Here is a 25,056-nt window from a genome sequence, read left to right as displayed (position 1 = left end):
TGTGTGTGCTTAGGACATGTTGGCTACTGGATTACAATCCCTCTACACCTTGACCTGTTGATTCATCTTGTAAACCTTTTAATTTAGTGTAAAGTTACTTTATATTTAACATTATCTTTAATATTTCTTCATTTTGTTCTTCAAAACAGGGTCTCCCTGTGTAGCCCTGGTTGTCCTGCTTATCTACTCTGTAGACCACACTAGCCTTGAACTCACAGAGATCTCTGTGCCTCTTCGTGCCTAATGGTGGGATTAAAGATGCTTACCACCATAGCCCATCTTCTATAATATCTTACAGCACTGATGCTATTGGTCTAAAACTGTACATTGAGAACTGTTGGATTAGGTTATGTCTTAAGCTGAGACTATTGGCTGTATGAGCTGATTTTCACTTGGATATAATGAATAGAAACTACAGAAGTAATGATGTGTAAGCATTGTTATAAATGCCTACATATTGTATAGATTTTGAAGACACTGCAGCATTTACTTATCTTTCTGTGGTGCTAGAAGTTGACGCGAGGGCCTCACACATGCTAGAGAGGCACTGTACTAAGGAGACAGATTTCCAGCCGCCTCTTCATGTCCTATTTTGAAACAGGGTCTTACTTAGTTGGCTAGCTTGGCCATGGGACTTTTGACCCTTTTGTGTCATCCTCATTATCTGGGATTGTAGCCCTGTACACTGGGGTCTGGCTAAGATAACACAGTCAGACGGTTCATTAGTTTGTTCTCTTTACATCATCATTACTGGTTTTGTGTGTGTGTTGCTTGGTATTTCTCAGAAGCACAGGCTGGCCTAGAACTCATCTGTAGGCCCAGGCTCTTGGCAGTTCTCCTGCTTCAGCTTCCAAGTGCTGGAATTACAGAAATACCAAACCTGACATTCCCACTTTTCATTATTTTGTAGAATCACCTAGAAATGTATTCTAATAAGTTATAAAGTAATCCCCCTCTTGTTTCAAGAGCCCCAGTGTGTTCCTGAGATGGTGTCAGGCCTTGGGTGTGCTGTTGGAGGTTGTCTTTCTTGCAATTCATTTTCTGTTCATCTGAGATTTCAGTTTGTAGCTCTTCTATAAGAAGGTGTCTTAGACCAACAACAAAATATTTTGTGAGAACCTGGGGGTAGTAGCATATAGTTGTAATCACAACATTACCGGGGGTGACACAGGAGGAATGAGAAGCTAGCCTGGGATAAAGGCAGAGTTTTCTTCTTATACTGCCTCCTCCAAGGGATGGTACTTTGTGAGAACCAGGCATAGAAACTTATTTTAAAATGTCTTCTCATTTGTATCTGTGTGAGGATCCCAGAAGAGGGTGTGGGATCTCCTGGAGTTGGAGTTACAAGCAGTTATGAGATAGTCCCAGCTGGCCTTGTTAGCTTTGTAGATAGTCACAGCCCCTCTGCAGCCACTCTTTGTCACTTGTGGTATGCAACCTTGTCCTAAGTGCAGGAAGCTGTCTGGACCAGCTAGAGTCTAGGTAGACTAGTGAGAACTACGGAAGAAAGGCTCCATTGATGCAGCTTGGGGGAGTCATCACATCTGCTGGGTATTGCAGGGCTTTCGGGGATCTGCCTGAGGTTCAATAAAGACACAGAGACCTCTCTAGTTGAAGGCTGTTGGCCTTCTTCTGGGGCAGTCTCTTAGCTAGTCTCTAACTTAAGCTGACTTCTGCCACTGTGACTCTCCATGTGGTTTTCAGTGCCTGCTTCCCCAGGTCTGTGCTCCCACAGCCTCCCGCATCTGTCTGAGTCCACCAGGCTCTTCTGCTCTAGCTCTGGTTGCCAGCTCTTTGTTATTCAAAAAGATATTTTCCTTACTTTACTTGTTGGCTTTGGGAGCTGCTTTGGAGAAGGTCACCTTCCTCTTGGCAGCTCACCTTCCCCAGGGCAGCTTGCCCTTCTTTTACAGGCAATTGAAGAAGTGATATTTCCACGTCCTTCTAGTCGGGTGCTTCTGACTCCAAGTAACAATTGGAAACCCAAGCTATTGTGCACTAATGTTTGCATGGATCCTCCCTCTTTCTTTCTTTCTTTCTTTCTTTCTTTCTTTCTTTCTTTCTTTCTTTCTTTCTTTCTTTCTCTCTCCCTCCCTCTCTCCCTCTCTCTTGTTTTGTTTTTGGTTTTTCCCCAGACAGGGTTTCTCTGTGTAACAGAGCCCTGGTTTTCCTGGACTTGCTTTGTAGACCAGGCTGGCCTTGAACCTCCAAATGCTGGAATTCATGGTGTGCACCAACACATCCAGCAAGGACACAATATTACATAGCTAGAAAATACAATATTCATGGATCATCACAACCGCTGGGTAAAGGTCTTTCCTGTGTGGGGTTAGCAGGTGAACACCTCTTCGTCCATGCTCTGGACAGAGGTTCTCCATTGTGAACTGTGAGCAGATGTTGGTGATGCTTCTTCTAGGGCCCGACTTTTAGCATCAATGGTATATAAAGAATTTCTAACTACTTTTTTTAAAAATAATTTTTAAAATTTGGGACAGGGTTTCCTACCACTTGGCTGTCTTGAATTTCTTAAAAGTTCTTTACTTTTATTCCATACTAATTTATTTTATTTTAGATTTATTTGGCTTATATGGGTGTAAGTGTTCTGCCTGCATGTATGAATGTGCACCACTTGCATGCTTGGTGCTTGTGGAGGTTAGAAGAGGATTCTCAGGGCCTAGCGAATCATTTTAGACATGGCTGTGAGCCACTGAGAACTGAACTCAGGTCCTCTGCATTAGCCGCAAGTGCTCTTAACCAGTGAGTCATCTCGATAGCTCCATTTTATAATCTTTGTGTGAATGGATGCATGTAGGGGTGGCCCTAAGACTAGAGGACTTCTGATTTCCTGGAACTGAGTTATAGACCCTTGTGAGCCTCCTGATGTGGGTACTGAGAACACAACTCAGGTCTTCTGCAAGAGCATTGAGGTCAGAGGACAGCTTATAGGAGTTGGTTTTCTTTCTACCTCTGGGAATCTGCTCTTAGGCTTTGTAGGTAAGTGCCTTTACTGCCTGAGTTCTCTCTCTGGCCCTGCACTTTATTTTAAGTCTTTCTTCTTTTAAGATAGAATCTTAAATCTGATGCCATGGAGCTTTCTGTGTAGACCAGGTTAACCTGGACCTCAGCTCTGCCTTCCCCTGCCTCCTGTGTTCTGGGCATAAAGACATGTGCCACCATGCTGGGGCTAACTGGATAACTCATTTTTTTTTCCAGGATTTTTTATGACTTTAGATTGTGTGTCTGAGGGGGTATGTGTCACTTATGTGTGTGAGTGCTGGATTATGGCTGTCTGATGTAGGAATTAAGACTTGAATTCCGATCCTCTAGAAAATCAGTAAGTACTCTTAACTGCTGAGCCATCTCTTCAGCCCTCAGATTTTATTACTTACTTGTTTGATGTGTGTGCTATCAGAAATTGAACACATGGTCTTTACTGTGGTAGGCAAGTGTTATACCACGCCATCAGCCTCTGTTTCGAGTGTCTTACTATACCTAGGTTATGTTAGAGCATACTATAGGCTTAATATATGTATGAGAAAAATTATATGTAAAGTTTATGGTGCTCATGGTTTCAGGCAGCCATTTAGGAGTCTTAGAATATGTCCCTTGGGGGTAGGGAGACATGATGATGTGTTTTGTTCAATGTATAACAGTTCAGAGTTGTGAGGTTTTCTTTTCTTTCTTTCTTTCTTTCTTTCTTTCTTTCTTTCTTTCTTTTTTTTTTTTTACATGCTTCTCTGAAAAGCACAGAGCTTAAAACTTATGAATTGTTTATTTCTGAAAGTTCCAGTGGATGCTTTTGAATCCTGGTTGACTGTGACTGAAACTGTAGGCTCAAGGATAGTGCTTGTGACACTCCCGAGAAACGACATAAAAAATTATTCTTATGTTTATTGATTGATTTGATTGATTGTGGGTTCATGTAGTTGGAAATCAAAGCACAACTTTTGAGAGTTGGTTCTTTCCTGCCCACCTTGTGGATATGGGGGATCAAATTCAGGTCATCAAGCTAGGAAGCCACCGTTATAAGGCAGTGGTAACAAAGCTGGATTTGTTGGTGTGTGCTGAGGCTGAAAGAGGAGCACTAAGAGTGTGTGATCAGCCTGGACTTAGTGAGTTCCACGCTAGCCTAAGTAGCAAGATCCTGACCCCACGGGAGAATGAAAGTGGATGGTGGAGGGAGTAGGGATCAAGTAGAGTTGGTAGAGTGGCCCCTCCCCTGTAGAAGCTCTTGGATTCATTACCAGCACCCATCAGCAGCTGAGGTAGTGTATACACTTGGAATGGTGCTAGCACTTGGGAGACAGGTCGATCCAAAGTTAAAGGGTCATTCTTGGCCATATACCAGGTTCAAGCCTAGCCTGGGATGTCTGAAATCCTCTCTTGGGCTCGAGAGACGGCGAAGGAATGAAGAACAATTGCTGCTCTTCCAGAGGTCCTGGGTTCAATTCCCAGAACCCAAGTGGCAGTTCACACTTGTCTGTGATTGCAGTTCCAAGACTTCTGACACCCTCATACATATATACATGCAGGCCAAATACCAATGAACCTAAAGTAAAAATAAATTATATATATATGATTTATTTATTTATTTTATGAATGAGTACACTGTAGCTGTACAGATTGTGGTAAGCCATCATTTGGTTGCTGGGGATTGAACTCAAGACCTCTGTTCGCTCCAAAGCCTCGCTCGCTCCAGCCCAAAGATTTTATTTATTGTTATATGTAAGTATATTGTAGCTGTCTTCAGACACACCAGAAGAGGGGGTCAGATCTCATTATGGATGGTTGTGAGCCACCATATGGCTGCTGGGATTTGAACTCAGGAAGAACAGTCAGTTCTCTTAGCTTCTCAGCCATCTCTCTAGCCCAATAAATTATATATTGAGAAAAGACTCTTCCAGATGTCTTGAGTTCAATTCCCAGCAACCACAGGGTGGCTTACAACCATCTGTAATGGGATCTGATGCCCTCGTCTGGTGTGTCTGAAGACAGCTACAGTGTACTCATATACATAAAATAAATAAATCTCTAAAAAAACAAGAATGTGTTTACATATATACACATGTATGATGTAACTATCTTTTTTTTTAAAAAAAGAAAAAAGAAACCTCAACAAAACCAAGGCAATGCCAAATGCAAACATCCCACTCTCCCTTGGAGAAGATTATTTATTTTGGTCAAAGTAATAATGTTCATGTTCTTAGTAAGATAATCCCACACATATATGTGTACACATACACACAATTCTATTTTGGAGCACATGTTCACAAAAACAAGGCACCCAGCACTTTGCTGCTTGCAATCCCCTCACCCCTGGCTTTTAAATTGTGGCCCAGGGAAATAGCTCAGTAGGTAAAGGTGCCATATTGCTTAGGCTGACGCTGCATTTAATCTCTAGGACCCACATGGTGAGAGAGCCAGGTCTTTAGAGCTGTCCTCTGACCTTTATATGTGTATGCACACACATTGGCTTGCACAATAAATAAATATAAAGATGTGAGATTTAAAGAATGAACTCCAGGAATCCTGCCTTTGTCATCCAGGGGCGGGATTTGCAAGTGTGAACCACCCATGCATGTATTCATTGATTGCTTGTGTTTCATGGTTGATGACGATGATTAAAAATCTTTCACCTGCTAGGAAAGAGTTTGCTATAATGCATGACATTTGGTTCCCAGGATCATATTACTTTTTTTTCCCTTGAGACACAGGACCCTGGCTGTCCTAGAACTCACAATGTAGACCAGATTCTGAGATCCATTGACTTCTGCCTCCCAAGTGCTGGGGTCAAAGGTGTATGCCACCACGTCAGGCAGATTACTTCCTTTTTAAATGGAAAACCATACAGTCATCCCAAGATAGGATTCTCTTACTATCCCATCCAGCAAAGACTGTGAACTGTTTGTTGAGATAATATGAAATACTTAGTGTCTGTGTGCAGTGTGAAAGGAAGTATCTGGGTAGAGAGTGAGTGTCTGGTTTTACATGCTGTTCTTGCTATCAATAAGGAAGTGACTGACCTTTTTTGGGGGGTGTCGTCTATTTTCTAGGATGATTTTTCAGGATTGTCACCTTATGAGAGGAAGAGACTGAGGAACATCAGAGAAAATGCAAACTTTTTTGCTTCTCTTCAGTTAGCTGAGGTATGTATGAAGTTTGTAATGAAAGTGAAGGTGATGGGCTAGAGAGATGGCTCAGCGGGTAAGAGCACTGACTGCTCTTCCGAAGGTCCTAAGTTCAAATCCCAGCAGCCACATGATGGCTTACTACAGTGTACTTATGTATAATAATAAATAAATCTTAAAAAAAAAGAAAAGAAACTGAAGGTGAGCTAATTAGATTCTAATCTTCCATAGTGTCCTATGAGGGAAGGCAAAATTCAAGCAGTGTGTGACGCAAGGTGGTTTGTGGTCATTGTCCTCCTGCTTTGGTACTCACTGCAGAGACCAGGCTGGTTTTGAATTTACAGTGGCTTGTCTGCCTCTACTACCACAGTGCTTGGATTAAAGCATGTGCCACAGTGCTCGGCTGCTTGTTTTTCTTTGTATGTCCTGTTTTAGACACTTGTGAGCCTGCTGGTGGGTGTTGCATGTTGCCCCTCCCTAAGTAAGTGGAGGCTGGACTGTAGTATTTCAAGGTCATCCCTAAGCTACATAGTAAGTTTGAGGCCAGCCTGGGTTACATGAAACCCTATCTCAAAAATCAAGATCAGCAAAAGAGGATTGCGAACCACTTTGGAAAGTTTATTAGCCAGTAGGTTCCCAGAAGGTCTTGATATTTACTTACTGGGCTCCTCTTCTAAGCAATGTCTGATGGCAGCCCGATCCAATGTTTTTAATTACTGTGTTTAATTGAGTCTAGGCATATTTTTTTCTTTTTTCCTTTTGGTGTGTGTATATTTGGAGGCCAAAGGTCAATCATGGATAAGGTCATTCTGGTGTTTTCCTCAGGAGTCATCCACTTAGGGTTTTTGAGACAGGGTTTCTCTGTGTAAGCCTGGCTGCCCTGGAACTTGCTCTATAGACCAGACTGGCCTGCAGCTCAGAGATCAGCCTGCCTCCTGAGTGCTAGGATTAAAGGCTTGTATCACCATGGCTGACTCTTCCAATTTCTTGACTACATTTATTTTGAGAAAGACAAGTGCATTCTACAGCACATGTGTAGAGGTCAGAGGTCAGCTGTGGTCCTGTCCCAAGTGGGTCCAGGAGCCCAGATCCAGGTAGACAGGCTTGGCAGTAATTGTTTTTACAGAGCCATCTCACTGGCTCTTTTATTTTTGAGGCAGCCTTGGTAGCCAAGCTGGCCGTGAACTTACTACATCTGTCTTCAGACTCCTAAATGTTGGGTTATAGATAAGTGTGAGCCACCTCACTTCACATAATAGGTTTTAAATTTCTCTTTTGCAGTGTTGTGAATGCAGGCACTCCTATGCATGCTAAGCAGGTGCTGTGCTTCGGAGCCACACTGCCAGTCCTGTGGTAGTATGTTTATGAAATACTGTATTTAATCCTATACACTCATAAGCACCTTGGCTCAGGAACCAGAATGCCAGTATGTTAGATGGCGATATATACTTGCTTTTATTATTGACGGACGGTGTATTTATCTACTAGCAATAAGTATCCCATCTTAGACTCTATTTCCTAAATAAACGTAGCTATAGTAGCAGACACTTAATACTTTAATGGATAAACGATGTAGCTATATGGTAGCATGTTTATGTGTACATGTATGTTGTGTGTTTTTCAGTCAGCCGCACGGCTCCGTGGCATGATAAAGAAGCGCGAGTCACCTGAGTCAAAGAGGTAAAACAAAAGAGAGGACGTGCTTAACATCCGCTGGACCGAGAAATGTTGCTGAGGGTTTCAAGTTTGAGGCAGGGCTCAGGCCTCAAGCTTCTTACTGTCTTCAAGTGTTAGGATCATGGGCATATGCCACCTTGCCTTGTTTTAAGTGCAAAGTTTCTTAGATTTAGTTACTTGTGTGTATGAATGTTTTGCTTGCATGTATGTCTGTGTACCACATGCATGCTTGGTGCCGAGAAGACCAGGAGAGGGTGTGGGTCCCCTGAGGCTGGAGTTACGGATGGTTGTGAGCCAGGCCTCCTGCATGAACAAATGCTCTTGACCACTGAGCCATTTTCTCTGGCCCTAGTTGTTTTGTTTTGTTTTGTTTTGTGTTTTCCTCGAGAAAGGGTCTCCCGCAGCTTTGTAGTGATGGAACAGACCTTTAATCCCAGGAAGCACTCAGGAGAGAGAGGCAGGCAGATCTCTATAAGTTTGAGACCAGCCTGGTCTACAGAGTGAGCTCTAGGACAGCAAGGCTTACACAGAGAAACCCTGTCTCAAGGAAAAATGGGCAGGGGCCTACAGTGTATCTCAGGGTGTTTGGAACTCACTGTGTAGCTTACAGGCTGGTTTCTAACTAATGGAAATCTTCCTGTCTTTATGATTGCTGGGTTATAAGTGTGAGCCACTATGCATGGCATTGTTTGAGATAAGGTGTCTCTGTGTAGCCTTGGCTGTCTAGAACTCCCTGTGTAGACCAGGCTGGCCTGGAACTCTCAGAAACTTGCCTGCTTCTGCCTTCCAAGTGCTGGCTGGGCTTAAAGGCATGCATGCACCACCACTGCCTGGCATCTGACATTATTCTATTAGATATATATGGTATGTTTTGTTTAATGGCTCTCAACTTCATTGTGTTAAGCTTTTTAGTTTAGGTTATTTTGAGACTTTATTAAAATCAGTGCTGCCCAAGAGATAGATCAGTGGTAAGAGTACTTGACACTCCTATAGAACACTCAGGTCTGATTCCCTGCAATTACATTGGGAGGCTAACTACTGGTTGTAATTCCAGTTCCAGGATATTTAACACCCTCTTCTGATCTCTTTGGGCACTATATGTATATGGTTCACGTACAAATAAGCACACAAACACACTCGAGTATGACAGTGCAGCTTTGTATATTTATATATAAAATGTGTGATTATACCTCTGGTACACATTCTTAGATGTTCATTCCTTTAAATTACTAAGTACAGGACTGGAGAGAGGGCTAAGTAGTCAGGAGCACACATTGTTCCCCTCGGTCCCGGAGCCCACAGAAGTGACTCACTAGCATCTGTAGCTCCAATTCCACATGACTGGATGCCCCTGGCTTTCTTGGGTACCAGGCAGGCACACACATGGTATACATCAGCTTCCACAGGAACACCCAAGATAGCCATAAAAATAAATTTAAAAAGATTTTTTAAAGTTGCTAAGTGCATTTTACTATTCAGCGAGAAAAGCATGAGTATTTCCTCCACTCCTTTAGAAAGAGGCCCAAGAAGAAAGAAAATGAAATTGGATGTCGAAGGTCCATGCGGTTGTTGAAAGTAGACCCTTTGGGAGTTTCATTACCAGCATCTCCAACACAGCCAACATTAGTAGAAGAAGAAGAAAATGTAAGAAAAAATATAAACGAAGTGCATTTAGCTTAATCAGAATCTGAAGAATGGTGTCAAGTATTTGAAATTATACTAGTGGATCTTTGTTTTGTTTCAATTTTATTGATTTAATACTTGAATATTATATGGCTTAATAAGGCTTTAGAGTTGTTAATTCTGGGTAATAGTTTGTTTCTCTGCAGGAATTGTGGAGTTTGGGCAAATCACTTGCTCTTCGTGAGCTTCAGTTTTCACATTTAAAAAATGTGGGTCCCAGTGTTGGGGTTGGAGGTGAAATCCACGGTAGCCGGTTTGTGTCAGGCTCACTAGGCGAGCATTCTGCCACATGAGAGTCATCTCAGGCCTTCCTTGGCATTAATTTTGGAAGATGTTTTTCTAGGGGATTACTGTGTAACTGAGGCTAGTCTGAAACTCATGATCCCTGCTTCATCCTCCTGAATTCTGGGATTACAGGTGGGTACCACAGTGCACTGTGTGACACCCAACCATTTTGAATGACTGTGGTATACCACAGTTTCTGGTGCTGAAAGGAAAGTAGTGACAATGAGGACTGAGCCCCTATCCCTTCTCAGTTTACATTCTAGGACAAACCATGGTTTGCCTTTTCTTTTTGATAGCCTTTGTTACCTCCTGGACCCTTAGAAATGATTCCTGAAAACCAAGATGACAGCAGTGAACTGTTGAAAGCATCTTTGAAGACATGGGCAGAGATGAGCCAGGTATCACTTGGGATGGCTTATGGCTTTTAGGATCATGTACTAAGGAAATTTCATGTATGCATATTCACTTAGCCCTTTGGTCTCTTGTAATGTTGTAGACAAGTAATGAGAAGACCAAGAAGGGCCTGTCTAGTATTAAAAGGTAAGTTAAAATTCCTTGGCTTTGCTTTACTTTTGACCTTTGTTTTATATTTTTTGAGATGCTTGCAGTATAAAAGCAGTAATGGATACTATTATAGGAAACCTTGAAAGACGTGAAAAAAATCATCCCTACTATTTCTATGCTAACAATGGTTTGCTTGCTTGCTTTCTCTGTAGTGTCAGGGATTGAACTAAAGCCTACAGTGTACTAGGCAAGTGCTGTACCACTGAACTATGTGTCTAGCCCTATTTTAGGCATATTTTATTCTTTTTTTTACTTTATTGAGACAGTCTCATTGTGTATTCTGGCTAGCCTCAACCTCACAGAGCTCTCTCTGCCTCCCTCCCCTCTGCTCTGTCTTCTGGGATTAAATGTGTTTGTCACCACACCTGGCTCTGTATCTGAAATACTTATGAGTATGAATGTTTTGCCCACCTGTACATAAGGGCACACTGCATGTGTCTGGTGCCTACAGAGGCTGGCAGAGTAAGCTGAATCCCTGGAAACTGATTGTAAGCTGCCTTGTGGGTGAAGAATAGCGACTGCCCTTAGCCCCTGAGCCATCTCTCCATCTCTCTATGAAGTACCACAAAGTTGTCCAGGCCACATTGTATTGTGCATCATCATACCCCGCCTTTTCTCTCCTCTTACACAGTTCAGGATTCTCTGCTTAGGGAATAGATCAAACTACAGTGGGTGCATCTTCCCACCTCAATCAAGATAATTCTCTACAGACATTCCCCAGGCCTATTGGACCTTAGATGGTCAAGTGATTCTAAATTGTGTCATGTTGAAAATCAGTATTAACACCTGCATGCAGTCAGGCCTTGGCTTTGCAGTCCTCACTTCTGAAGTTGCTGAGGTATAACCTGCAGCAATAGGCCTGGCCTGGCACTGGGTGGAAGCTTTATGAAGGCAGAGTTTATCTCAGCCCTATGACTGCTTGGCATATGGTATATACTCAGTGCTGAATACAGGAATTCACATTTTATTTAAATACATTGTGTACGTTCTGTGTAACTCTAATGTGTATATACTTCCACACTGTGCCCTTGTCGGGCGTCTGCACAGTTACTACATCACACTTTCTCCTGCCCATTTGGTGTTTGGAGTTAGTTTCTGTTTAGTTTGTGTGTGCGTGTGTATGTGCATATATGCTAATAGCCTGTTGGTTAGAGTTCCAGACATGGGACTAGTGAGCCATGCATTGGGGACATCCTTATGGCTTTTACTATACACTATTGAATCAGTTCCCTAAACTGTTTTTCTAAAAATCATTTATGGACTTGTAGTACATGCTACTAGCAGGACAAGGGCTGAGAGTGCGGACCCTCAGTGGCTGCCTCTGCCAAGCTGTGTCTCCAGGACAAGCATGTCGGATTTAACTATAGCCGCCTGAGGCTTTCTGTCATCATTAAAATAATCAAAGTTAATTTTATAATTGAAAAATAATTACCTTGATGACTTTGTTTTCTTTTGTCACCTGGGAGTTGGATATTTGCCAGTATTTACCTTGTACATTTTTTCATTATCATAAGGAAAAAGTTATTTTTTTACTTTCTTGGACTGTTGAGGTTGTTTATTTATTTTTGTTTTTTTCGAGACAGGGTTTCTCTGTGTAACCTTGGCTGTCCTGGAACTCACTCTGTAGACCAGGCTGGCCTCGAACTCAGAAATCTGCCTGCCTCTGCCTCCCGAGTGCTGGGATTAAAGGCATGCGCCACCATGCCCAGCCGGTTGTTTTAATATTTAACTTACCAATTTTTGTAGCTATAAAGCCAATTTAAGTGGAATGGTCATCAGTGAGGCTACTGTTCGTAAGGTGACCAAAGGAGCAATCTCCTCTGTGGCCCTCCACCCATCAGAAGTGAGAACCTTGGTAGCAGCTGGGGCCAAGTCTGGACAAATTGGACTTTGGGATTTGGTAAGTTGTTGTACTACCTTTTGGAAGTTATCTAAAGTCTGCTTGACAGAAATGTGTGAAAGAAATAGCCTAGAACATTTATTTATAAATGTCACTTGAGATTTGTAGTTTTGTGCTTTATGATTTTAAATTTTAGAAATCGGGTAGAGTTTAAAATTGTTTTGTAGAACTTTAGCACTTTTAGCTTGAATATCTAGCCATCTGGGCATAATTATCTGGCAGAGACATTAAATGTGTATGTGAAAATCACATGAAAACTCTGAGTTTTAAAATTATGTTCAAAATAGGGTCTGATAGGATCTGAATGTTAAGTCTTCCTCCATATTTGTGGTGAATTTTTTAAGGTTTCCTTTTTTTCTTTTCTTTTTCTTTGTTCTTTTTTCTTTTTTTTCTTTTTTCTTTTTGTGAGACAGTTCTGTAGACCAAGCAGGCTATGAAATCACAGAGTTCTGCCTGCCTCTGCTTCCCAAGTGCTGAGATCAAAGGCCTGTGACATGCCCAGCTAAAAGATTTTTTTTCTTCACATTTATTTTTATTTTTTAACTAACCTTTTCTCTTCTCTTTCTCTTTCTCTCTCTCTCTCTTAGTTTTTCGAGACAGGGTTTCTCTGTATAGCCCTGGCTGTCCTGGAACTCACTCTGTAGACCAGGTTAGCCTGAACTCAGAATTCTGCCTGCCTCTGCCTCCCAAGTGCTGGGATTAAATTAAAGGCGTGTGCCACCACTGCCTGGCTTATTTTTATTTTTTAATTAAAAACACTTTATATATGGGTGTTTTTTTTCCTTGCATGTATGTCTGTATTGTATTCCATAACTGGTGCTCACAGAAGCCAGAAGAGCGTGTTGGATCTTCTGGAACTAGAGTGTCAGACAGTTGTGAGAAGACACGTGGGTACTGAGTCATCTCTCTAGACTGTTTTATTTTTTAATGTTCATGAGTGCGTACACATGCTTGCGTGTGATGTGTGTGTGTGTATGTATGTATGTATGTAGAGCTTGGCAAAAGAATTGATGATCCTGGGCTGGACACTCGCTCAGCTGTTAAGAGCTCTTACTGTTCTTCCAGAGGACATGGGTTCTATTCCCAGCATTCACATGGCAGCTCACAACATCTGTAACTGCAGTTCCAGAGGATACAATACCTCCTGGCTTCCCCCTGTACCGGATACTCACATCAACATGCATGCAGGCTCTTAGGAGTCTTTTTCATTCCAGAACTTCCAGCACGCGAGGCAAATACTCTACCAACTGAACTACAGTCACAGCACTTATTTATGCCTTAAATTTCAACTCCTGAGTCTAGAACTTCTTTTGATTTTACACACATATATATATATATATATATATATATATATCTACCTATCTAAGTAAATGGAGGGGTTGGTGATGAATCTCAGTAGGATGCTTGCCTAACATGTATAGTTCTTGGATGTCCCTGGAACTTGCTGTGTTGACCAGACCAGACTGGCCTTGTTGCCATGTTGCTTGGACTAGCTTTAGCAGTCCCCCTTGCCACCAATAAGCTAAAGTGACCCTCTTTTCTCAGCCGTCTGCTGGTAGAAGCCATAGGTTTTTTTTTTAATTATTTATTTATTTATTTTTTATAAATAAATTTGTTATAACTAGCTGGACATGTGGAATTAATGTGACTGTGGATTGGCTTTTTTTGTTTTTTTGGTTTTTGGTTTTTTTTTTTTTTTTGGTTTTTTTGAGACAGGGTTTCTCTGTATAGCCCTGGCTGTTCTGGAACTCACTCTGTAGACCAGGCTGGCCTCGAACTCAGAAATCCACCTGCCTCTTCCTACCAAGTGCTGGGATTAAAGGCGTACGGCACCACTGCCCAGCTGTGCATTGGCATTTTTAAACTGAATGTTCAGAAGCGAAGAATTTCAGTACAAAGTTGTTAGTTCTAGTCCTGTGAGATGCTCAGACGTAAAGATGCTTGTCTAGTGAACTCACATGCTTGAACCCAGAACTCAACATGGTGGAAGGAGTGAACAGACTCAAGGTGTCTTCTGACATATGTGCATCCTGGCATCTATGAGGGCATGTTGTTGCACACACACGATTATAAAATGTTACTGGTGCTGCTTGTCTGGGAGAGTGACCACATTGAGAGTTAGTACCGACAGAGTGTGATTCCGATGTAGATCCTTCAATGATAGCGAGACAGCAACCACCACTCCTTTCCCTAGTTGTGTCTTCCTCATCCTGACTTTGTTCCAGACCCAGCAGAGTGAAGATGCGATGTACGTGTTCTATGCTCACAGTCGGTATGTTAGCTGCCTCTCCTTCTCACCCACCAACCCAGCCCACCTACTGTCCCTGAGCTATGATGGCACACTGCGATGTGGTGATTTTTCCAGTGCTGTGTTTGAGGAGGTAATTATGCTAATGTATTTGCGACCTGGCATCAGATGACATTCTGGATTATCTATCACATGCCACAGTGATTCCTGTGTCACGTTGAGAGAACTGTGGTTCAGCTTAGGGACTGACTCAAGTCCCAGACCGTCTGGTACCAGTTGTGTGACCTTCGTAAGTTTCTTAACTTCTGTGCCTTAGTTTCCTTAGCTATGAAGAATTATTTTCAGTTATTTTCATTACAGTGTTATGAAAGTTAAATTTAATTAGTGTGGATAGGTAATTATTTTTGCTTTTTGTTTTTTATGAGGTAGGGTCTGGCCAAGAAGCCTAGGCTGAACTTGAACTGATTGGTCATCCTCCAGCCTCTGCCCCAGATGTCTGCAACTATAGTATGGGCATGTGTCACCATATTCTTGTTATATAACCATTTTATTGTAAGAGTGCTGTTGTGTTTCTAGGCTTCAGCTTTGTGCATATTCATTTTGTGCTAGAGATTGCATCTAGAGCGAAGAGTATGCTAGATAAGAGATCTACTATTGTTGAGCCAAACCTCATTTAAAAAAAAAGTCTCATATATTCTTGCTGGCCTGAAACTCCTTATATAGTCACGAATAACCTTGAACTTTTGATCTCCTTGCTTCCATTTCCCAAATGCTCTGATTCTGTAGGTATGCACCATGGTGACTGGCTTATGCTGTCCTGAGGATCAAATTCAGGGATTTATGCATCCCGGTAAATGCTCTGCCAACTGAGGGACACTCCCACCTCTGCCCTCCCAGAACAGCTTTAACATACATGCTGAAGAGATTACCCACACCAGTAAGATGAAGCAGATGCTGTCTGAGACTATTTGGAGCTTGCTTAACATGCATGCATCCCTGTGCTTGATTTCCACCATGGTAGAAAAGGAAAAGAAGAAAGAACAGTTGAAGGAATCTTTTAGGCTTCTTTTTGAGACAAGTTCTTTCTCTGTAGTCCTGACTGTCCTGGAATTTACTGTGTCGCCTGTCTCTGCCTCCCTGAGTGCTGGTATTCAAACCTTTCATTAACTATTTTAAAAAGATAGTTTACTTGTAAAAGTGCTTGCCGTATAACCATGAAGACCTGAGTTCAATCCCTAGGACCCACATAAAAAATTGGTATGCAGAGCCTGGAGAGATGGCTCAATGGTCGGTGGCTGCCCTTCCAGAGGACCCAGGTGTAGGTTGTTGTACCTACATGGTGGCTCACAAACATCTTACCTCCACTTCTAGGAGATCGGGTACCATCTTCTGGCCAGCTTGGGTCCCAGGCTTGCATGTGGTCTTCATGAGTCCATCCAAGCAAACTACCCATATGCAGCAAACTAATAAAGCTCTTAAAGCTCTTTAAGTTTGCATTGGCTTTTGAGGCAGCCTTGCCATGCTGTGTATGTTGGCTTGGACGTGTGATTTCTCTCAGTCTTTGAAGCCAGGATGACAGGCTTGTACTTCTGAACCTGTTAGCCATCACAAACATTGTAGCAAACAACTTGCCTCTTAGTGACATCAGAATTGAGTAAAACAAATATTAATTAAGACAAATTTTTTGGCGTTTTTGAGACAGGGCCTCACTATGTAGAACTATACTGTCCTCAAACTCTCAGAGATCCATCTGCTTTGCCTCCCACGTGAGGTGTGAGCCACCGTGCCCAGCTTTGAAAATGAAACATTTTGATATAGCTTTATTAGCTGTGAAGAATTTTAATCTCCGCTAGGGATGTAGCTCAGTAGGTGGAGCAGGGACAAGGCCTTGAGTTCCACCCTCAGTGCCACATAGATTGGTATGGTGGCATATGCATGTGTCTCAGCAGTTCAAGGTCCTCCTCAATTGTGTATCTTGAGTTTGAGGCCAGCCTAGGCTACTGAGGGACCATTTTTCAAAAACAAAGACACAACCACAACAACGAAGGAATTTTAATCAGTTTATTCCTCTATCAACAATAGTTAGAATTGAACATCTAGTCATATTCCTAGACTTCACTTGGATGCAAAACCACTACTATTAAGGTATAATTTTAGTTCTATAGAATTCAGAGTCAGTTCTTTTTCTGCTAAGTTTCATGGAGTAAATTTGGATCTGAGGGTTTTTCAGTTTTAAGAGATTTGGTGTGTGGTCCTGATATGGACACAGGCAAGTCTCTGTTTTCATTTTGCTTTGTATTCCTGTGTAGATGATCCAAGGTAAATGGCATTGCTTGGTAAAGTGTTCCATAACTCCCTCACTTGGGATGTGAGCATTGGTTTTCTTTTTTCTTCCTTTCTTTCTTTTTTTTAAAAAAGAAAAAGAAAAAAGATTTATTATGTGAGCACACTGCCACTCTTCAGTCACACCAGGAGAGGGCGTCAGACCCCAATACAGATGGTTGTGAGCCACCATGTGGTTGCTGGGAATTGAACTCAGGACTTCTGAAATTCTGAAAAAGCACTATGTGCTCTTAATCACTGAGCCACCTCTCCAGCGGAGCATTGGTTTTTCTCTAAAAGAATGTTTTCTGTAATACCAGCCCCTGGGAAGGGAATGTGGGAGGGTCAGGAGTTCAAGGCCAGCCTAAGCTACTTGTAGAGGTGTGAGAACATCATTGGGGAGTTGGTCGTTGCTGTCCCACTTTCCAGGTAGTGTCTTTCTGCTTGTATTGGTGTGCTGGCAAGCCAGGCTGCCTGATGGAGCCTCCTCTCCACCCTCTGCCATAGTAAGGGTGCCAAGCTGGGGGTACAGATGTATGCCTCTCATCATCTTTTTCTGGTGTTCCAGGGATTGAACTCAGATTGTCAGCTTGTGTGTTGAGTACTGATGCATCGAGCCACCTTGCTAGTCAGTGTTTTAAGGACTGCTGCCTCTCCCGTAGGTGTACAGGAATGAGGGAAACAGCCCGTCCTCCTTTGACTTCTTGAATGATTCCTCCAGTCTGCTAGTGGGACACTGGGATGGACATTTGTCACTGGTAGATAGACGGACACCTGGAACTTCTTATGAGAAGTTTTTTAATTCATCTTTGGAAAAAATAAGAACCGTTCATGTCCATCCACTATCCAGACAGTATTTTGTCACAGCAGGATTGAGGTATGCTTGTTTTCTTACAGGTTTGTCCGTTTTTGTGTTTTGAGACAGGGTCCCACTTTCTGTCTCAGTCTGCTTTGAAATCTGCTGATCCTCCTGCCTCACCTTCTCAAGGGTTATAGCTTTGTGACCAGGTCAGGCTTGAGATGTGCTCTGCAGACAATGTTAGGATTTAATCCTTTTCATGTTACAACTATGTGGTTTAGTTTCATAGATCTTTGGCCAGCTTTCTGTGTCTCTCTCTCTTTTCTTCTTTCTTCTTTTTCTCCTTCTCCTCCTCCTCCTCCTCCTCCTTCTTCTTCCTCTCTCTCTCTCTCTCTCTCTCTCTCTCTCTCTCTCTCTCTCTCTCCCTCTCTCTCTCTCTCTCTCTCTCTCTCTCTCTGGAACTCACTCTGTAGACCAGGCTGGCCTCGAACTCAGAAATCCGTGGAACTCACTCTGTAGAACAGGCTGTCAGTGGAACTCACTCTGTAGAACAGGCTGGCCTCGAACTCAGAAATCCGCCTGCCTCTGCCTCCCAAGTGCTGGGATTAAAGGCATGTGCCACCACTGCCCCGCCTCTTTTTTTCTTTCTCTTGAGACAAGATCTCACTATGCAGCCCTGGCTGGCCTGGAAATCAGAAATCCATATACCTCTGCCTTCTGAATGTTGGGATGTAGAGCATACCATTTGATCCCCATCTGACTTTTGTGCCATACAAGTAAATTTCTTAGTCACACTGATAGAAATGTTTTGAGTGTAATGCTTTTTACAGGAATTCTTTTGGTTTAATAAACAGAAACTGTTGGAGAAACACACATCTATGCTTTCACACCTGTCCCTTCACGTCTGACCCCTCACATCTGTCTCTTTGGCACTGAATGTGCTTCTGTCTACTTTTATGAGAAGAAAACTTATAATAAACAGAAAAGCTGTGTGTGACCTATAACCTTGCTTTTGTTTCTTTGTTTTATTTATTATTTATTTTTCTATGCCATTCACTGTCTGCAAAGTTTATAGATTAGAGGGTTTTGTCTTAAATGTTCTTAATGTAGTAGGCTTCTGCATTTCTAACTTGGGCTTAGCTTTGCTTTATAGGCTTGCTACATGGGCTGATAATTTCTCTTCCTGTCCCAGGGACGTTCATGTTTACGATGCCAGGTTCCTGAAGTCCAGGGGAAGCCAGCCTCTGATCTCCTTGACTGAGCACTCAAAAAGCATTGCCTCTGCATATTTCTCCCCCGTTACTGGTAACAGAGTGGTGACTACATGTGCTGACTGTAAGCTCAGGTAAACGAAGAAGACTGAAAGTGTGTCTAGAGGAACCTCAAGTTTAGAGACTGCAGCAATGGTGTCTGTAGACTAGAAGTTATGTTTACTGCTGTTGCTATGGAATCACTAGTGTTGCAGTATTATAGTCTCTCCCTTCCTCATTACCCCCTCCCCCTTGCACCTCCAGTGTCTTACTGTATTCTAGGTTGGCTTTGAACTTGTGACCCTGCTGCTATGGCTTCCTGAGCACTGGGATTACAGGTGTTCTGGATCTACCTTAATAGTGTGTTAAATGGAAGTGGGAGAACCCCGTTCAGGCATGTGGAAAACAGCAAAAAATGATGCTTTTGCATAAGCTAATAGTAGATGTTGTTTTAGGGTTTTTGCTTTGGTAATTTTCTATAGCAACCTTCCCCAAACCAATTTAAATCAGTTGAACTTAGAAACAGAAAATAATGTCAAGTTAAAGAGGCTTTTGTATTCCCTATTTCTTGACAGCCCAGAAAAAAGATGTGAAGACCGTTAATGCACCTATAAGGGAGACAATTCTGTTCCCTTCAAGAATACTCAATCTTGTTTTAGATTTGCAACTTCTCAAGAGCTGGAATTCTTTTCTTCAACAAGTACCTACTGAATGTATCCCATGGGTGTGGCTCAGGAGGTCTTTGGGTGCAGAGTTAGTGTCTGGCAGAGTGTGTGAGCACTCCTGGGTGATGAGGCACAGTGCTTATTATGAGGGCATAGCAGCCCGTACCCGCTTCCACTCCCATGGCTTATCCCTGTTTATTCATTTACACTCCGGAGTTTATCTTACTATATAAACCTCTAGTCATTAAGTATTAATCAAACCAGACAAGCTCTCGTGCCAAGAGATTGATTGCTCTATGTCAGCTGGGCGAGCAAGGAGCGGGATGTGATACAGAAGTGGGCTTCTTTCTGCCATGTTCCCTACCCAGTAGAGGAGTCTGGGTCCTCCTCTTGCACGCTGCCATCGCTACCAGGCTCTCACTGAGTCAGAGGAAGACTGCTTCTGTACATGCACGCAGTGTTTGTGCTGTTCCCTCCCACATATGCCAGCCCTCATGAATGTTGCTTATTTGTGAATCTGAATATAGTTTTTCTGCAAGTACATACTAAGCTGATGTGGCAGTACCACACATTTTAAACATTTTATTTCTTTTTAATGTCTGAGTGCTCTGCTGCATATACATCCACCTGCCTGAAGAGGGCACCAGATCCCCCCTTCCCAATAGATGGTTGTGAGCCACCATGTGGTTGCTGGGAATTGAACTCAGGACCTCTGGAAGAGCAGTCAGTGCTCTTATCCACTGAGCCATCTCTCCAGCCCGAATCATGGGTATCTTAAACACACACTATTTCAGAAAGATTTGAGAATCTAAGTAACATGACTAATTGTTTTCAACGTTTATTTTGCAGGGTCTTTGACAGCAGCTCCATATCTTCCCAGCTTCCTCTCCTCAGTACCATCAGGTAGGCCTCCGTGCACAGAGTGCCCAAGGTCCTGGACGCTGTGAGCAGCACAGCACATAGAAGGTGCACGCTAGGCACGTGGCTGTCAAGGGGAGGCTATAGGCCTAGATTTGTGTTGTGCTGTGAGCTGATTTCCAGTCCTGTCCAGAGGAGCTCTTGCTTGTAGGCCTCAGTGGCCCGACTCTTGTTTGGCATGTGCTCTCCGAGGTTCTGTTCAGTCAACGCTAAGGGCTGTATTGCACTTGAGTTACACTGTGTTTCTACTTCAAGGAGACTGCGACTTCTTGATGGGCCTATTTATTCTGAGCTTCCGTGGCCTCTGCACCTTTCTGCCCTGTGGTCTGGTTGCCTCTTTCTTCTTGAACCCACTCCTTTATGGGACTTTACTCCACACGCCATGCGTCTCTCTCCACATTGTTTTATCATCTTTGAAGTTGGGGTTCCTGCGTGGTGTGGCTCTGTCAGTGTCAGTTTTCAGGACCTGCACTTTAAGCATGCTTGTTCCCTTTCTTCATAGCTTTTGCCCATTCTTTTTATTTTTCAGATATTATGATTTAGTTTATCTGTTTCTTTTGTTTTTGTTTTTGATTTGAGACAGGGTCTCACTAGCTCTTCAGGAGTTCCCTGTGTAGACCAGGGTGGCCTTGAACTCACTGACATCCTCTGTCTCTGCCTCCTGAATGCTGAAATTAAAGGTGCGTGCCACCATGCCCAGCCCTTATTTAACTTACTAACAAATAGAAATGTGTAGGACGCGTACATAGCATGTTTTGAAATAGAATGGCTAAACTATTCTGTTTAACGTCCACTACCTCTCATTCCTTCCCCTGGGTTTTCTCGAATGAGGTCATTTAAAATCTACTCACTGACTTGGGGAAACACTGGATTGGCAAGTGTGCTAGCCTGGAACTCCATCCACTCCTATTGGTGGTTGTCAGGGTAGCTCATGACTGCTGTAACTCCAGCTGGCCTTTAATGGTGCTCACTGCACACACAGGGAAAACTTTTTTTGGTTTTTCGAGACAGGGTTTCTCTGTGTAGCCCTGGCTGTCCTGGAACTCACTTTGTAGACCAGGCTAGCCTCAGACTCAGAAATCCGCCTGCCTCTGCCTCCTGAGTGCTGGGATTAAAGGTGTGCGCCACCATGCCCGGCTCAGCCTGGGAAACTCTTACACTGACATACACACACAGGTAAAAGTAAGTCTTTACAAAGTTTAAATATAAAACCTATTATTAACTCTTGTTCTAGAATAGATGTCCTGAATCTTTCTGCTCTCTGAAAGTTTAGTCTTTCACAACCATCTCCCCAGCACTGCGGTAGGAACCAGCCTCTGGGAAGGTTCTTAGCCTTTCCTTTATATCCTACAGGGAAGTGAGGTCATGTCTTGCCTGTCCTTCTATGTCCTGCTTATTTCTGGCTCATTTGTGTTGTTACAGATGACAGGATTCCTTAAAGCTGAATGGTTTTCCTGTGTGTGTCTGTGTGTGTGTGTGTGTTCTACATTTAGTCTGTTTACCTGTTGATATTTATCTAGCCCCGGTGCCTTGAAAATCTATATGTAGACCAGGCTGGCCTTAAATTCATAGAGGTCTGTCTGCATCTGTATCTTGAGTGCTGCGATTAAAGGCATGTGCTAGAATAAAACCACAGATCTGAAGCTCTCAATATAGTGGCTATATAGCACCTGCCTCAGCTCTAAGAATTAACAGATGTGATTACTTGAAATTAAAAAAAAATGCCCTAATAGCACAGCCTGCAAGAGAGAAAGCTCTGCCAGGCAGGGTTAATGTCTAGAATATAAGAACTAAATAACCATTAAAAACTGTATACAAGAGAATAAAGCAGAAAGCCCACAATAATCTTTCCAGTCAATAAATGGGCTAATAACGGGGAGTTCTCAAAAGGACGAATTTAAGAGGCCATAAAATTGGCTCAACAGGGGCTGGGGAGATGGCTCAGAGGTTAAAAGTACTGACTGCTCTTCTAGAGGCCCCGAGTTCAATTCCCAGCAATCACACGGTGGCTCACAACCATCTGTAATGGGATCGGATGCCCTCTTCTGGTGTGTCGGAAGATAGCTACATTGTACTCATAAATGAAATATACAAATATTAAAAAAAAAAAATGGCTCAACAGTTAGGAGTGCTGCGTAATCATGAGGATCTGAGTTCAAATCCCAACAAACATGTTTAAAAGAGAGCCAGGTAGGTACCCATGAGCCCTTAGCACTGTTGGGTGGAGACAGGAGGATGGCCTGGGACTCAGTAAGATTACATGTTTATTTTTGGAGAAAACTCTCCAAGTCACATGTCGTATTTGTCTCTCTTCATTGCCAGGTGGTTTTAATTTCTATTGCTAACATCCAACTTTCATGAAAACATTGGGTTAACACGAGTTCAGAGACACTGGGCTTGTAATCTTGATGCAAAAAAACAGAGAACTGTGAAAATCATTTTACTAAAAATGAGTTATTGTTATTTTACACAAATAACTGGCTTTTCCTGATGTTATTATTTTTTTTTAAAGATGTATGTATGTGAGTACAATGTAGCTTTACAGATGGTTGTGAGCCTTCATGTGGTTGTTGGGAATTGAACTTTTAGGACCTCTGCTTGCTTTGGTTGGCCACTTGTTCCAGTCAGATTACGCTTGCTCAGTCCCTGCTTGCTCCGGCCCAAAGACTTATTTATTATTATACATAAGTACACTGTAGTTGAGGTACACCCGCTGAGCCACTGTGCCAGCCCGAGGTTATTTTAAATTTGCTGAAATTCCTGCATGCTTTCTTTACATACTGATTTCTGAGTGCAAATGTTCACAATCAAGGCATAGAACATCCCACCCCACCTCCTTTTAAATGAAAACAGGCATAATTGGTTCATTTAAAATCCGAGGGTTTTTTTTTTTCCCTTTTTCTTTTTCTTCCCTGTTCAGGGTTTTTTGTTTTGTTTTGTTTTGTTTTTGTTTTTTGAGACAGGGTTTCTCTGCATAGCACTGGCTGTCCTGGAACTCACTGTGTAGACCAGGCTGGCCTTGAATTCAGAGATCAGCCTACCTCTGCCTCTTGCGTGCTTGGATTAGAGGCGTGTACAGCCAACAACTGGCTACATTTTAGTATTTATTATTGTGTGTGTATAGACAGGTTGGTGCACAAAATGCCACGTGTGTGTAGGTTAGAGCGATTTTCAGGAGTGGGTTTTCCTCTATTGCCGGTCCTGGGGACTGAGGTCCGATGGTCAGGCTGGAGCGTCTGAAGTCATGAAGTGTCAGGTTCTTGTTATTTTCTTCAGTATTATTTTTGGCTACTTAGGGTCTTTTGAATTTTGGTATGAGTCTTAAGATTTTTGATTCTATTTCTGCCAAAAAAAGATAACATTGTGATTGCATTGAATTTGTAGATTCCCGTGGGTAGTGTGAATACTTTAGTGTTAAGTTTTGTTTTTTTTTTTTTTTTTTTTTTTTTGGTTTTTCGAGACAGGGTTTCTCTTTATAGCTCTGGCTGTCCTAGAGCTCACTTTGTAGACCAGGCTGGCCTCGAACTCAGAAATCCGCCTGCCTCTGCCTCCCGAGTGCTGGGATTAAAGGCGTGCGCCACCACGCCCGGCTAGTGTTAAGTTTTAAGCCATAAACACAGACTGTCTTTCCCTTTGTATCATTGCTTTGTTTGCTGTGTGTGCAGTGTGTGCTGCTGCTGTGTGTGTTTGGAGGCTATTTTCCTCTTTCTGATTGGTTGGTTGATTGGCAGGGTCTAGATATTACTCCCCATCCTATTCATCCGCCTGTCTGTCCGTCCATCCATCCATCCATTTATCTTAGAGGCAGGCTGGCTTGGAACTTGCTATGTAGATAAGAGCTCTGCCTGCCCCTGGTTTCAGTGCTGAGGTCCCACGTGCAGCTCCCATCTTAATTTTTTTTTTTTAAAGATTTATTTATTTATTATATGTAAGTACACTGTAGCTGTCTTCAGACATTCCAGAAGAGGGCACCAGATCTCGTTGCGGATGGTTGTGAGCCACCATGTGGTTGCTGGGATTTGAACTCTGGACCTTCAGAAGAGCAGTCGGGTGCTCTTACCCACTGAGCCATCTCACCAGCCCCCATCTTAATTTTGACAGGGCTTCTCGTTGACTTGGAGCATGCTGTTCTGGCTGGAGTGGTGAGCCAGCAAGACCCTGGAGTCATTCCTGTTTCCCCCTCCCAGGGCTGGGGTTACAGGCAGTCGCTGGTATTTTATGTGGTTGCTCAGCCCCCCATTTCTTTCAACAGTGTTTTGTGTCTTTTTGTATACAAGTTTTTCATGTCCGAGGTTAGGATTGTTTCTGAGGCATCTACGTTTTAAAATCCTCTATCCCCCTGTCTCACTCAGTCTCACTGTAGCCCAGGCTGGATCAACTCCGCTTCCCTGGTGCTGGGAGCATCGGTGCCTACCACCATGTCTGGTTGGCGGGGCCTCTTTTTTTCATTTTGTTTTTGGATGTGTTAACTGTGAGTGTTGTAGCAGCTGCTTTTAAAAATAGTTATATGTATATTACTTATATATTTTTTTTTATGTTTGTTGATATTTATATTCTACATTTAAAAACAGTGTATGATACATAAGCACTCTACCAAGTGAGCTACACCCCAGGTTG

The 25,056-nt window shown here is 42.7% G+C and overlaps 1 protein-coding gene across 2 annotated transcripts in view; it reads left to right on the top strand.

The window, feature by feature from the left end:
- Positions 1 to 25,056, top strand: part of Wdr76 (WD repeat domain 76) — a 33,427-nt gene that overhangs the window by 5,131 nt on the left and 3,240 nt on the right. For both annotated transcript variants that reach the window (XM_085834513.1, XM_085834512.1), the window contains exons 3-12: positions 6,054 to 6,146; positions 7,753 to 7,808; positions 9,320 to 9,449; positions 10,070 to 10,171; positions 10,270 to 10,313; positions 12,084 to 12,237; positions 14,463 to 14,618; positions 17,470 to 17,684; positions 18,799 to 18,951; positions 20,371 to 20,424. In XM_085834513.1, coding sequence (XP_085690639.1) covers positions 6,054 to 6,146; positions 7,753 to 7,808; positions 9,320 to 9,449; positions 10,070 to 10,171; positions 10,270 to 10,313; positions 12,084 to 12,237; positions 14,463 to 14,618; positions 17,470 to 17,684; positions 18,799 to 18,951; positions 20,371 to 20,424 — 1,157 coding nt within the window. The remainder of the gene's footprint in view (positions 1 to 6,053; positions 6,147 to 7,752; positions 7,809 to 9,319; positions 9,450 to 10,069; positions 10,172 to 10,269; positions 10,314 to 12,083; positions 12,238 to 14,462; positions 14,619 to 17,469; positions 17,685 to 18,798; positions 18,952 to 20,370; positions 20,425 to 25,056) is intronic.

This window comes from Mus caroli, unplaced genomic scaffold (assembly GCF_978045245.1).
Source record: "Mus caroli unplaced genomic scaffold, Mus_caroli_1 scaffold_2, whole genome shotgun sequence".
NCBI lineage: Eukaryota > Metazoa > Chordata > Mammalia > Rodentia > Muridae > Mus > Mus caroli.
This window is presented reverse-complemented; position numbering and strand designations above follow the sequence as displayed.